The 15,564-nt window shown below is 28.9% G+C and overlaps 1 protein-coding gene across 5 annotated transcripts in view; it reads right to left on the bottom strand.

Moving 5' to 3' along the window:
* Positions 1 to 6,865: 6,865 nt before the first annotated feature.
* LOC132920080 (choline transporter-like 2) overlaps positions 6,866 to 15,564 on the bottom strand; it is a 46,580-nt gene continuing 37,881 nt past the window's right edge. For all 5 annotated transcript variants that reach the window (XM_060982143.1, XM_060982146.1, XM_060982145.1 and 2 more), the window contains 9 exons: positions 14,757 to 14,961; positions 14,036 to 14,169; positions 13,736 to 13,901; positions 12,275 to 12,542; positions 11,935 to 12,115; positions 11,187 to 11,473; positions 10,154 to 10,445; positions 8,857 to 9,094; positions 6,866 to 8,361 (listed from right to left, as the gene is read on the bottom strand). In XM_060982143.1, the coding sequence (XP_060838126.1) occupies positions 8,267 to 8,361; positions 8,857 to 9,094; positions 10,154 to 10,445; positions 11,187 to 11,473; positions 11,935 to 12,115; positions 12,275 to 12,542; positions 13,736 to 13,901; positions 14,036 to 14,169; positions 14,757 to 14,961 (1,866 nt within the window). In that variant the 3' untranslated portion in view covers positions 6,866 to 8,266. The remainder of the gene's footprint in view (positions 8,362 to 8,856; positions 9,095 to 10,153; positions 10,446 to 11,186; positions 11,474 to 11,934; positions 12,116 to 12,274; positions 12,543 to 13,735; positions 13,902 to 14,035; positions 14,170 to 14,756; positions 14,962 to 15,564) is intronic.

Raw genomic sequence — 15,564 nt, 5'->3', positions numbered from 1 at the left:
TTTTAATTTTCGCTTTTTTTGTTTTTATATTTTCCAAAATATGTTGAGGATCTAAAATTTTGAAAATTACCAAAAAATGTGTATTTAGATATTACCTATCTCCTCCCAAAAACTCCATACCAATCTGAAGTCACTGGACTTATAAAAAGAAACACAATGTCATATTGTAATTCACATTGACTTATTTTATTGGCTTTTGGTAATTTTTTTTTAGAGTAATAATAGGTATCACATATGAAAATTTAGTTAGGTACAAACTATAAATTCTTCGAAAACCAAATACAATATACAAATTAAACTTCATAGAAAATATAAACAAGTTAATTTGGCATATTTAACTGTGCAATCAATATAAATTGATTAAATTAAAATTGAATTACTTTTTACAAAATAATATAATAATATAATAATAATCATACAATTTATTATAAAAAAATACTTAGACACAATTTTTTTTTTTAATATGTATTTGAAGTTAAGCTCTACACAGGGCCGTTTTCAGCCTTTTTGAGGCCCTGGTCAGTGAATTTATTTAATTTAATTTATTCGCAAAGTAAAAATGCTTAAACAATTTAAAACAATGCTCTTTATAAGTTATTTATTTCTCAATTACGAAATATCGAAAAATGTATTTTCAGAATTTTTTTACTAGTGTTTTAAGTTAGTATTTTGATATAATTCATTAAAATCTCAAAAATATATAAACTATATAATAAGAAATTTATAAAAATGTCTTCACAAACAATTTTGATATTTTGTAATACTCATTTTTTAAAATAAATAATACTCGTAAATAAATAAAATAACAGTAGGTACCTATATATGTATACTTGAAATTTTCACCAAATGTTTATATTATTATTTTTATTATAAAATACAATTTTCAAAATTCTTTAACTCTTTTTGAACTACTTATATAGGCGTGACAAATATTCATCTATTTAATTTTTTTTCTTCCATAAATGGTTCAACATTTTTAAACATTTAATACAAGATCCTAAATAACTTAATTTTTTATGTGTATAAAAATATAAAATACATAAGCGCAATTTTTTATAAATGCATTTGAAGTTTAAGCTTCATTTTAGTCCCTTTAATTGTGTTTATGCATTTAATCGACTTAAATACTAAATAATCCCAAAAATATTTAAAGTTTACCTAATTGTTTCCCATGATGAACGCACGATAATTAATTATTAGCACCAGTCACTATTTTTTTGTAAATTTTGCTACTACACACTTTTTTTTTTTTATTTGCATATCTAGACAATATCAGGGTTATCACTAGTAAAGATAAACTTTTTTTCGTCTATTTGTCATTTGTTATTGCACACAAAGATAAGGGCTGATCAGCACCTAAGAAAAAGGTTCTACAACAGGTTTGATTATACCACAGAAAATTCTTTTATCTATTCTGTGATTATACCTTGGAATTGTGCCTTGAGGATTGAATTAAAATAAAAACGAATTAAATTATATAATCCTTATTTAATTATTAAAAAAAATATTCGTGTTTTATAAAAATATTGTTTTGGATACGAATTGCTAAAATGTCCTCATTCAAGAACTCTGATTTTTTTTTTTTGATATCGGTTTTTGTTTTTAATATATTCATTTTACGTACGGAGATGATTTGTCAGTCTATAGGATAATTAGTATAGGATATATTATATGATAACTTATATTTAAATAATTGTGATGTACAATATTTTACTTGATTTCGTAAACAAATTAATTTCATATGCTCATAAAAATTTTTCTATATTGATGCTGGAATTTTTTTATAGTCATTTGAAGAAAAAGTTATGGATAACCTTTTGTTGTGTTTTTTTAACCTTAGATATAAATTATTACAAAAATTTTATGAATTTTCAACTTCAAAATGCCTTGCAAATGTTCGCAATTTTGATATATTTTGTAAACATTTGAACTTTTAATGCTTATAAGTTATAAGCAAAAAATGTGACTAACGATTTTTGATTTTTTTTTTTTACTACCATAAGAACAACTTATAATAAACATTATATTAAATTTTAAAGATTTTTTGAAAGCCGAATTTGTTTTATCGATATTTCAAGAAAAAAATTCCCGTTTTTTCCGTTACTTTTTCAAGGTTTTTCCTGACGCTTTTGAAAACTACTACACAGCATATTTTACTTTTGACCACAAAGTACCAACTAGATTCAATTTCCTTTTCAAAGAGGGACTGAAGTCAAAAATCAAAGCACTATTACTACTCTAAAACGTGATGACAGACACAAAAATAAAAATAATAAAAACATTCATATACGTACGTAAACATAATAAAATAAAAATTTAATGAGAAAATAAGTGTGACAAAATTAAATTAGTATACCTAACAGTGATTCATGTTTACTTGCTTACACGTACATACCTACTTAGATACTCGAACTGTAAATAAATAAAACGACAAACATAATCGTAATACGACATTTTATTTTGAATTTTTTGCATATTTTTCAATAATTTTATCGTTTAGTGTATATAATAGGTAATCTATTTTTTCAGCAATTACAATAAATTTTTGTTACCAAATTTCGATAGATAATGAAAAAATAAATATTTTTTTTTAAATAGGATTTGATATATTTTAAATACACACCAATTTCGTCTATTGGTATCTAATATTTGAGATAAATTTATGAATACATATAGTACATTCATTTATATTATTTTATACATTTTTTATTCAACTATAATATGTTTAGTTTTTTTTTTAAATGTACGAGGTAAAAAGTATAAAATTGTCAAATGTTTATATTATTATATTACATTTTAAATAAACATAAATTGAAAGTAAAATCGTATTATTTAAAAGGTATTTTTTTTTTTTAATTCGATTCGATATCTATATTTATTAAAGACATATTATCTACATGTTTTGACGATTTTAAGTGTGTATTAGTGCATGCTTTTTTAACTAATTTTTAATACATGAATTTCCGGGTCATATATTTATAAATAAAATGTATTTTCTTAGGTTTAGTATCAGAGAATACCAAGGTATTCAATTTAAATATTTGATAGACAAAAACATTTTTGGAAAAATGGTGGAAGACAAATTTTTTAAATTATGGGGTTGATTTACGGCGTGTTGGGGCTAATGATGGGGATATTCTTCGTTGCAATAGTTATATTAACTATACTTGTGGACACATTTATGTATCAAACTTTTTGGCAAGACTTTTTTCTAGCATTACCTACCCATATAATTTAATACTTCGGTCTCATAAACACAGCTATAGGTACTTGTACATTAAAAATCAAGAGTTTGATGCGTTGGAAATAATAAACTTTCAGTGTCATAAAAAAAAAAAACAATAATTATCCGAATTTGTAGCATGAAATGGTTTAAAACCATCAAAATTAATAATGTATGTATTTATTTATATGAATGAATGTAGTGATTAATATATTGATTTGTTTAATTTGTATGTACATTTATTATATTTATAACTATAAATTAAATTGTAATTATATTTTATTCATAACGTTATATTAATCGATGGCAATAATTTATAAATTATTAGTATTATTAAATTGTTACTGATAGTTTTTTAAATAATAACTATATGTTGTAAAATAGCTTTTATAATTTAGTTTAAGTATTTCCATACATATTTAGGGAACAGAAACTTCAATCAATAATACGATAAATAATATCGTAAAATTAGTTTATGAACGCGCAAGCGAGCGCGCGCTTATCAAATTCAAATTTCAAATTACCCCAGTAATATAAATACAAAATAGCATTGACGCGAAACGTTCTAGACGGCGGTCCGAGAAATAATAATGTGCCGCTCCTGAGACTATTGCGCGTAGCCCCTCTTTGGTAAAAGTGGGCGTGGTTACGGGTGACCGCCGCCGCGGCGATATGAAATTCAACGCCATCTCTTGAGCGTTGTATACGTTTCACTTTTACCAGAACGGCCTCTTAAAAGATTACAATATTTTGAAGGGCAAGAGTACGAGTTTTTTAAAAAACTAAAATTTAAGGTTAGGGATAAAAAGTTATTTAAAAATTTTGAAATTTTCGCCTTTTCTAAACGATATAATGAACGTTATATTGGTAATAATGGAGAAAACTTATCGTTTTACCATCCAAAATATTGTCATCTTTTAATTTTTATAACACGTATATATTTTAGTCTAGAACCAAGGTTGAACGAGTTCTATATTAAAAGAGGCAATACATTCATTACACTACACTCAGCCTAAAATCAGTTTTAGCATAAAAAAAATGTAAGATAAACCACAGTTGATATACATATATATATATATAAATATTCATTTAATTCTAGTTTAGAATAATACACATATTTTACAAATATATATAATTATTTGAGGTTATACTCTACAGTCTACACTGAGATGGAACCTCGTGTCGCAGAGTAAGAATACTTATTTTATAGTACTTTAACTTAGTAACAATAGAGAAGGGAGAGACATAAAAATTATAGTAAAATCTTAGTACACATAACAAGAGTAGCTAAACTTATTTGATGAAAAAGGAAAAAAAAATCTCGAGTATAATAAGAAATTAAAGGTGTGTTGTAATATTCATTTGGAAAGAATATTCCAGTAAATTTACTATATATTTACAGATTATTGTAAAACCAAGCGACTTCGTAAAAATATTGGTTTAATGGTTAGTATAATTTATATTATATTTATTTTTATATTTATGTAGAAAAATTTTTCTATTTTTCGAAGTGTCCTCGACATTTTGATGAAAAATGAAATCATATTTAATTACCATTTTGTTTGGTAATTTAAGCCAAATAAATAAATATTTATATTTCACATTGAGTGTAGAGTGTGTACTCTTTGTGTGATGTCATCGCCTCTTGAAACGATTTCCGTGTTTATTGTTATCGCAACTACTCATCTTTGTCACTTTTATACTTATAAACTGTATACAGAAGAAAAAGTCTGGCCTCGTGGTTGGGGATCTAACTGGTGAGGTCTATTAGCCGGCCAGCATAGACGAATTTTTTAACTCTATTTATAATGTTATCGAACGAAATAATGCATCCGTACAATGGTAAAATTGGATTACATTTCTTGCCGTGCCCTTTTAAGTAAGTGGCGGCGGTGGATAATTTTTGATGCGGAGGCGATTGCCTGAACAGGTGCGTCGCGTGTGGGTCTTCACGATAATCGTTCTGAAAAGAGTATTTTCGTTAATTGATCAAGTTTATATTTGTCGATTTAAGCTCTCGTGAGATCGGTGAGTGATTATGTCCGTCAACCACTGGTGTCATTATAGTTGCCGAGTAGGCATCCGAAACTGGGCGGATATCCGGCACATAGTAATGGTCGTTGGTAATTATTAGTCCGAGGAACAACTTCCGTATAGGTAACCGGTAACCGTAAGTACTCGATTACTTGGTAGTTGGTGCGCGGTCGGCTGCTGGTAGCGACTCGCCGCACTTTGAAATTTTCGTTGGGTATATGCAACTATTTGTGCACGTGACCCGTTGTTAGCTTCACTTTGCGCCGGACTTTATATTTTGTTTATGTACCGATGTATTATTGTGTATTTTAACAATGTTATATAAGTATAGTGTATATACCTACTTATGCTTGCTATTTTCATTTTATAATATTTGTATAGTTATAGGTATTATTGTATTAATACCTCAATTTTATGACCATCAGTATTGCAATGAGAATTTTACTGAGTTCAGATCACTGTAAATATTTATACTCATCAACTTATAAAAACTTTCCAAAAAGTTTATGGTATTACATTTATATCGTACAATGTGCAAGGATTACTGCATTTAGTTGACGACGACTATAAGCTTTATGCCTATATATGGTCCTCTAGATAATTGCAGCTGTTTTTATTTTGAGAATTATACGAAATATTTGAAACGAATGATACGAAAAAATAATAAACCTTTACAACAGGTGGTTAATAGATATAAAGAAATGTGTGATAACGAAAACATCACATACAATAATTACGATCAATTAAATTTTACAACTAACTAGCCAGATTATTTTATTCTTACTACAGGAGGGGAAATAGTTAAAATAACTGATATAGCGTCACAGAATAATGTTGTTATTGGTAGGCTTTTTTCATATAAAAAAAAATTTGTTCAATAAACCCTTAAAAACATCAAAGTTAGATATTTTTTTAGTTAAAACTCTCTAAGAAACAACAAAAGAGTGGAAGATAATTGAAATCAAAAAAAAAAAAAATTGTTATGTTTCACTTTAATAATAATTTCATATCCATACCTATAATTAGATAAGTTATGATACATTTATATTATAACCATGTATATGTCATATTTTTATATATAACATTGATTAAGTATTAGATTTATTGTTGTAGTAAAATATATAAAATGATAAATATATTTAGGTATCTGTATAAATATAATGTAAATAATATATTTTACTATTTATATTTCTGTTTTAAAGAATGTGGATAGTTGTATTATTTGAAGCTGACAGCATATTTGCTGCTGTGCCTGCATTTTGGTACAGAGATGGTCTCTGTGCATGGCCAAATACCAAAATCAGTAAAAACATACAAAAAAAGGTCTAAACCAAATGAGATAGATTTCTCCAATTTTAAGGCAAAGATATTATATGGTGAGTATAATATTAAACTAATAAATAAAAAATAATTATACTGTAGTTGTAGTATTTTACTGCCTTATTATTTCAAAAACCGTATTCGACTGTAAAATTTGGATTTTGGTCTTTGGGTCGTTCTATTTTTAGTAATTAGTGGTACGCGGCTGATTTATAATATACCTGAAACGTAAAAAAAAGTTTGAGAACCACTGGTCTAAATAATATCATCAAACATACACAACAGGTATTACGTAGAAATAATTCATATTATATAGATTTTTATTGTATTAAATTTGTATAAATATAATATTTCTTATGGTACACTACAATATATAACAGCCTTAAAACATTTTGTTTGTTTGTTTTTTTTTAAAAAATTATCAAGCGCGTACAGTATATTATAAATATAAATATAAATAAGCTCGTCGATTAATTCGTATAAAAGATTCTAATATATATTATCACGTGGGGGCGGGGCGCAGATTTTGACAACGTTGAAATAATAGCCAACATTTGAACATTTATAAAAGTTAGACCAAAAAAACAAAGTAAAATAATAACATTATATTATTTTATTTTTAAGTCTAAGTGTAGATAGATATAACGTTGTACCTTAAAATAACGATACACAGCTGCAGAAACGTTTCTTAAACGTCGAAAATTTTGCATTGAAATCCATACATCCTTCATATAAATGTCGACAAACCACAATACACACACTTAGTATATCACATTACCTCTTTAAACCTACTGTTTAAATTGTATAAAAAGGGGTGTTTAGAGTGTGATCTGCAGACTAGAGGGGATGGAGACGAATAGATGATCATAATATTGATATGGTCTAATTTGTTTGGTAATAGAATATAGTTATATATAGGTAGATTAAATACAATCACTACATTCTTAACGACTCGTCGTTTTTCGGAGGGGCCCTTCTCCCCCGAAATTATTTTTTATTGTTATACTAAAGTTTGGTACGAATAGGACTTATAGGTAATAGGTATATATTATCACCACACACAGTCGATGTGTTCTATCTGTAGTGTAAAATTAAAATTATTTACTATAGAATAACGTGATAAGCAATACACGCCAACCTACACAGTAATGTTTTTTTTTATCGTGAGCCATCTGGTAGTATGTTAGAAAATATAGGGATTTTTTAACATTCAAGAACAAAATATACTAATAATAATATAATAATCATAAAAAAATCTAAAATAATATGTTGTTGAATATTAATAATAATAATAATAATAATAGTTGTGATTTTTTAAGTATATTCTACATAGCATGATGGTCCACGACAAAATAATCACTCTGTGTAGTGTTCATGCTTATAATATAAATTATTATATTACAATAAAATACAAAAATTATTAAATAAAATGTAGTTAATAATAATAATATTATCATGGTTGGCGGGGGAAGGAAACCGTATACGACATATACGCATGTCGTACATGTATATTATAATATATTATTTAGGGTAAATAATATTTATATATTTTTTACGAACACACGTGGCGGCGTCAGCGGTGGGTAGCACAATTATATATATATGGGTTTATGTATATTACACGATCGCATGTACAATAGATGATATATTAAACATATAAATCATATCGTGTTGTCAACGCGTTGAAAATTACAGCACGTTTTTCGTTCCCAGTATGTTCATCAATTTCCGTGACATGAAGTACGGACGATCAGCTGATCCATCGTTTCGTTCAGAGTCTTCCACTGCAACAGAAAGAGAGATGAAACGGATTTACACATTATTATTATTATTATTATGTAAAAAATATTGTAAATGTAATATTTTAATATATTTAAATTTTAAAAACGTGCAGCAAACTAGCTATAACGTCTTTATCTAAGTTTTGTCTCGATTTATGCATGATATAACTAATACTATATGAACTTGTGTATAAATGCATTTTAATTGGCGCTATATATTTGCATTAAATTTCGTAAATTTCGTAAATTTTTATTGATTTTATGTCAGTGAAGCTTGTACTGTTTTCGATAGCAAATTATAATTGGATTGTACTTTAGAGAGGTTTTTTATTTTTGGTTTTTTACACTTTTATTGATTAACGACATAAAGAGAACTGAGAAAAAACAATTCAATAATTACAACACACTCGTTTTTTATCAATTCGATTGTGGTTTAGTTTAATAATTGTTGAGGGCAGAATGAATAAGTATTTAAAATATGTTTATGATTGAACTTACAAAAGCATAGGAACAAAGTGTCGACGGCGATTGAATACACGTGGAAGAACGTGGACGATATCACCCAAGAGCTTGCGGCTATGATGACCATTGGAAGCCACTTGTAATTGAGGACGGGCTGGTTGAAGAACTCAAACTTTCTGATCGGCTCTAGTGGTTCGTAGAACCCGAAATAAAATGCCGCGATGGTGGTGCCCATGATGACGATTTTGCCGACGAAAAATATGAAATCAGTCACCTAAGACAGTATGTTATAATATTAAAATCGGTATAGGTACTTTTTTTCTTATTTTAAACCATTGCATGAAAGGCAATCAGGTGAGTATTACTTCCTTAAAATAAATTACTATAAATTACTAAATATTATACATAGACGTATATTTTGTGTTAAATAGAATAACTCTTTACATGTTAAAATGAAAAATTAAATTATTATCGTAAAAATCTACGTTTATTATTGTACTAACCGATGTATAAATCGTACGTTCGAATAAAAAAATATGTAGTCACATCAGATAATGTGACTTAAAAATCATTAATAGCATCACACATAAATTAAAAAATTGAAAAATGTTAATTTTATTAAAACACCTTATAGGTGGTATAATAAATCAGTATATATTTTTAAACTTTTTATATAGGAATTTACGCTCGTCCGTTTAAATACACCTTAAACTCATATATTTTAAATATAATAACAATAACACGTGGCGATATACTATATAATATAATATATGGATATATGCACAATGTGTGCATTGCACATATACAGTGTCGTATTTTAGAATTTTTTCTGAAACCCGTGGGGGGGGGGTTAAAAATACTTAATATGATAATTTGTATTTTAAAAAATAGTAATTTATGACTTTTAAACTCAATTTTTTAATAATATTATTTGTTGTGCTAGAATCTGGAATCTACACCTCCCCTCTCACCCCAAACATGTTCAAATATGTTATGTACATGATTATCGCATCCTCGTTTAATAATAATATTCCAATTTCTTTTTTTTGGGGGGGGGGGGGGGTTAAGGTTTTGACAACTCAGGTCATTAGCCTGTGGAACTATGGGGGAGAGTACTGTAGGTTTTTATTCGGGATAGATTTTTAAACACGTGTGTGTATGTGTGGCAAGAATTCGTCGCTAAAAATCCCGGGTGGTCACCCTCGCCCATTCGGGAACCAGAGCATCGCCGGCCGTTACATACACTCAGTGCGTTTTTGTAGTTGAGTGTACGCACTGCGCCATACCAAGCCACAATATTATAATTTATAACTGAAATGAACCAATACATTACCTTATCTAGAACTACTAATCGCATGACGTTTCTCAACAACAGGTCGAACGCCTGTTTTGCCGAAGTGCAAAAGTTCTTCCCGTACATGGCGCACATGATGTACGCGTTCCGGTTGACGAACCGCAAGAACTTGTTCAGTAGCCAAAAGAAGCACCGCATGCACGTGAATATGGCTCGAGTGAATGAATTGTCGTACTTCTTTAGTTTGGTTTCCACCCATTCGAGTATTGCGCGTATAAAGTTGCAAATGGCGATGATCAGAGACCCGTAAGCGACAGTTCCCAAGTGGTATCTACGCAGATATAACAAACAATGCAGGAGGGCGATAAGTATACTTAAATATATTACAGTATTATACTTGTCGTAGACAATGTAATAATAGATGAATAGTTCAACATAAAAAAAATTGTACATGTCTATAGATAGTCTGAAACTTAAATTTTAAATTCTATATTATAAATAGAATAAAACTAAAATATAAATATAAGAATTAATTAAATTTCACTTTGTTAATATATTATTTGTATAAATCTAAGTATAATGACTTAAATAGGACTTATTATTTTTTGTGAGGGGAGAGGTTAAAAATTGTTTTCATGTTAGTTGCTTATAGGTATGAGTAAAATTCAGGTAAAGTGTACGTTATCCTCCCCTATTTAATTGCTCCACAATTTAGCTGCCAAAAATTATCATTATAATCTAAAAAAATAAAATAAAAATATCTGTTGGCGTTAAAATCTTTATAAACGGAATATAGTATTATTAGCTTATTCTCACACCTATATTTTGATTAATGATAACATATATGTTAGCCGCATGGGTATGCATATCGTTAACACTAGCAACAGCGATCATATGAAATACACTTATACGTGGAAGGGGGGTGGTTGGGTTTTATAGAAATAAGCTATAATTTCATTAATTTATAAAACTTATCTATAATATCAATATCCTAACTTCGATCCAATTTCTGTACTAAAAGTACCACTGATCGTGGAGAGATATGAATATATGAATTGTAAACGGCACGCACCTGATTGTTTTATAGAAGGAACTCGTGAGAGAGAAGAACGGCAAGTCCCTCTTGTGGAACGTCCAGTACCATGAGGTAAACGTGATGGCGAGCACCATTTGGGAGAAGGCCGACACGAAGTTCATCAACCACAACATTCCGAACACGTTAAACAGCTGAAGTCCAGTGATGAAGTCCTGTGACACGCTGTGGTCGTATGCACATTTTGCCAGTTTGCACATGGTCTTGTTTTGGCCGGTTGCGCTGCAGTACCATTCCCATTTGGACTCAGTGCACCAGTCACCGTCCTTGTAAACAACAGATTTTAAATATCGCAATAACATAGCAATGGATGATTATTGGTTAGGACGGTTAGGTTAAGTTAATTGTATTACCTATAAGCAAAATGTATCTATACAGTGACTGTGATATGTATATGTAGGTAATAAGTATATAAAATAGTTAATTATTTATTTTATATCTCGGAAACAACAAAATCGCGACCGGCAGCGAGTGAGGATAGGAAGGAAAGGATCGAGAGGTAATAACTGAGTTCGAAATTTCTTAAACCACGTTGATCCGTTTTAAAGTATAGACACACAAGCTTGTAATCGTAATAATATTTTCTAGTGAGGCTATTTATTATTTACTTATTCTTATACATAAATTATTAACGATCATCTGTCACGCGCTAATACGCTATTTAATAAATTATAATGGATTATTTACACATAAGTATATTAATATAGAACGCTAATATTAATTATACCTTGTAGTAACTGTTGTTGCACACACATTGGTGGTCGTTGGCGAGGCCTTTGACTTTGAACACGTACAACTTCATGGACGACAGATAAATGGCCACACCGAAAAACCAAACCAGCACCACCAAGTATAAAAGCCACTGAAAAATCGGGAACGCCAGTGATGTTTTTATCTCGAGTATCGCTCTAAGAATAAAAATACAAATATTAATAATATTTTTTGAAACCAATAAATTCATTGTTCGCGTCACGACCGGTCACGGTTTTGATTATACAAACAACTATAAGTATGTAAATTGTAAAATTCGATGATATATTATTATTATTATTATATTATCGTCTCACCGACTTCCTTCCACGATGAGCGCTATGGACAGCCGTATCCGTTTGCGTAAGAATATGATTATCAACAGCAAAATAACCAGCGCGACGGTCGACACGATGGTGAACACCAGCCAAGTGGACTTTTTGTTCAGTTTAGCGTTTGCGTAGTTGGACCAACTCTGCCGGCCGCCGCCAGTAGCAATGTCGGTCGGTTCTCCGTCTTCCGTCATCGTAGAAACAGAATCGGCGTCACCGAAAGCCACGTATCTCGCGTACGATTCGTAGCTACCTGAAGTCCATATAATAACAGATGCATTATATAGCTTATAAAATCAAAAACAAAAATCTACTCGATGTTATTTACAACACTTTTAAAGTATCATTTTACGCGTATTATATAGTAACTGCAGTCACCCTTTGTCATGGTATACTTTTTCGATAACCGTAATGCTATCGGTATGGTTTGCTCGGGATAAAGACGGCCACTATTCTTATAAAATATTGTATAAACATAATAAATATATGTTTTATAACCGTATGAAATTGCATTTAATTTTATAACAGTTTTTCGTGTTCGTTATAACCAGGGATCGGGACTTAATGTGCTTAAAATCTTAAAATTATGCGCATACATATGCACTAAAAAATATAAAAATATGCGCTTTAATATGCATTTATTTTTAATTAAAAAATACACACTTATTCAAATTTAATTTTAAAAAAAAACATATCTTGTACATATGACTAAAAATTTATATTTTATACATACTATATATTATTAAAAAAAAAATGTTAAACTATTGAATGGGAGGTCTTTGGATTTTTTAACACTCAGCATTTTCTATATTTAGCAATTACAATTTATATGTATTAAAAAATAATCATTTTATAATTCTAATTATGTACTTACCTGCGTTAGGTAAGTAAAAATAATATTGTCTTCAGAGCTAAAAATAAAATGGGTTCCCGTAACGCTATTGTTTATCGTCTCATTGGTATTATTGTCGAAAAAATCATGTAGATAAAATTGATTAATTTACTAAAAATATGATTTAAAAGTAAATAATTAAAAATTATTTTAAAATATGTAATAAAAATCAATAAATCTTAAAAATATGCATTTGTAGAAAAAAATTCCAAAATATGCAAACATATGCACAATAAACTTTTAACTTTAACTCCAAACACCACAACACAAATTTGTACCGGATCAGATTTATTCTATTCACTTCCCGAACAAATATGCAAATACATAAAGTCCCGAGCCCTGGTTATAACTCATAACTTACATTTAGTAAAATAAACCTATACATAGCCATGGCAAAGAATGGTTGCTTTTATGTACATTTAAATAATAAATTAACGGCCGAGAATTTTCCTAAATAATATTAAATTAGTATTTTGTTTCGTGAAAAGTGAATTGATAGAACTATAGATATACTATTACAATAAACTGAAAGTGCACTGAAAATCTATACTCACCAAAACCTAATAGACCCACGATAGCCCACAATGACAACCAAACCATTATCCAACTGAACCACCTTAGCAGCAGAATGTAAGTGAGACTGAAGAAGATGGCAATGAGCAGACCAACAAAAATGTGTTCATAGCTTTTTTCCAAATCCTCTATTATGTGTAGACTGGTCTACGCGTACAACGAATAATTTAAAATAAATCGTAATTATTATTAAATATTGACTGTATTTTTTTGTATGGATTTCTTATTTATGTTTTTTTAGATATGGAAAGTCGTATAGTCTTATGATTTCGATTACTTACTTCTTTCGATACTTTTAACAAATCGACCATAGTAGTACCGTCGATGAAATTGCTCATCATGATATTGTTGGAACTCAGAATTTGTTTCAGACTCTCCGGGTCACCGCTCAGCGTAGGAATGCAATAATTAAACACTGAAATAATTTGAAAAATAAACTAATAAGTTATTAGTAAGTAACAATATACTCGTCAAAAAGACCTCGCCGAATTTTCTAAGAATACTTAGTTGTTATTGTGTGGACACTGTATAAAATGGAATTAAAATGTTATGCGCTTGAAAATGATCTAAATATTATATGAACAAAATATTATATATTATATATATGTATAGTATTAGTGTCATATTGAAATATGCAGGTGAAACTGAACAAAAATGCTCTCAATCCATAAAAAATAAATAATTATCTGATCGAAAAATGCGGCTATACACATCACGTTTCATATCTACAACGTGTATTTGCAGGGGACATCATTACACATTTTAGGTAACAGTAATAATTCCAAATTTTCAAAGTACAAAGGTACTCAGTACAGAAGACAACAATATTTATTTATTTATTAGATGTATAATCAAATGACCTAAAAAAATCTTAAATAAAATTTGGCGCATAGTACTAAACCTAACCTGGACACTAAATAAAATATATAATACATATAATTTGAAAACACACAGTACAGCTGGTGTAATATATAATAAATGCATTTAGTACTTAATACTCACGGTTTTCACTCTTAGTGTAATATTTGGCACATTGGTTGGACGATGTAAAGTTTTTCAGCACTTCCTTCGAATTGACCAATTTGTTGAGATCAGGAGATACGCATATCAGAGCCTTCTGTACGGCCGGCCAGTCGACTTGAGAGTCTTTGGTGTCCAACACTTCTTTGACGGACCAATCCGTGTTTGGACAATTTTCCACACATACCTTAACACGAACAGAGAGGATGATTATTGATTATATTATACGCATTTTTAGAGGAGAACGGGGAATACCGGTCATTAATGTTAGTGTGTCATCATATTAATAAAATAAAGATATCGTTATCTTAAATTTAATTTAGCATAATTTTTTCGTATTAATTTTTTAACCATTAAAAATGAACCAACAATTCTTATTAAATTTCAATATAAAAATTTTAAATTTTAACGTTATTTTAAGGTGGGATATGAATGGTATTTTTTTTTAGTTAATTTATATGTAACGTATAATAATAAAATGAAATATTTTTTAGAAATGTTTAATTTCTCGCTTAAGATGACAGATATTTCTCCAATCTCTCATTAAAAAAAATTGTTGTGCACTTAATGCGTATTATATATATGTTGTATGATTTGAAAACACAGTTAAAATTCCGATGATATAACGACTAGAATTCACCCACCCTGCGAAAAAAAATGACCATTTAATATCGCACTTAAAAATATATTTTAATGAACACCATATAAAATTTTTTTTTTTTTTGTTAAATACCTAATGGTACCTACCAATATAATCAATCGATTTTTCTGTGTAAACAAAATTGTCAAC

Source organism: Rhopalosiphum padi, chromosome 2 (genome assembly GCF_020882245.1).
Source record: "Rhopalosiphum padi isolate XX-2018 chromosome 2, ASM2088224v1, whole genome shotgun sequence".
NCBI lineage: Eukaryota > Metazoa > Arthropoda > Insecta > Hemiptera > Aphididae > Rhopalosiphum > Rhopalosiphum padi.
This window is presented reverse-complemented; position numbering and strand designations above follow the sequence as displayed.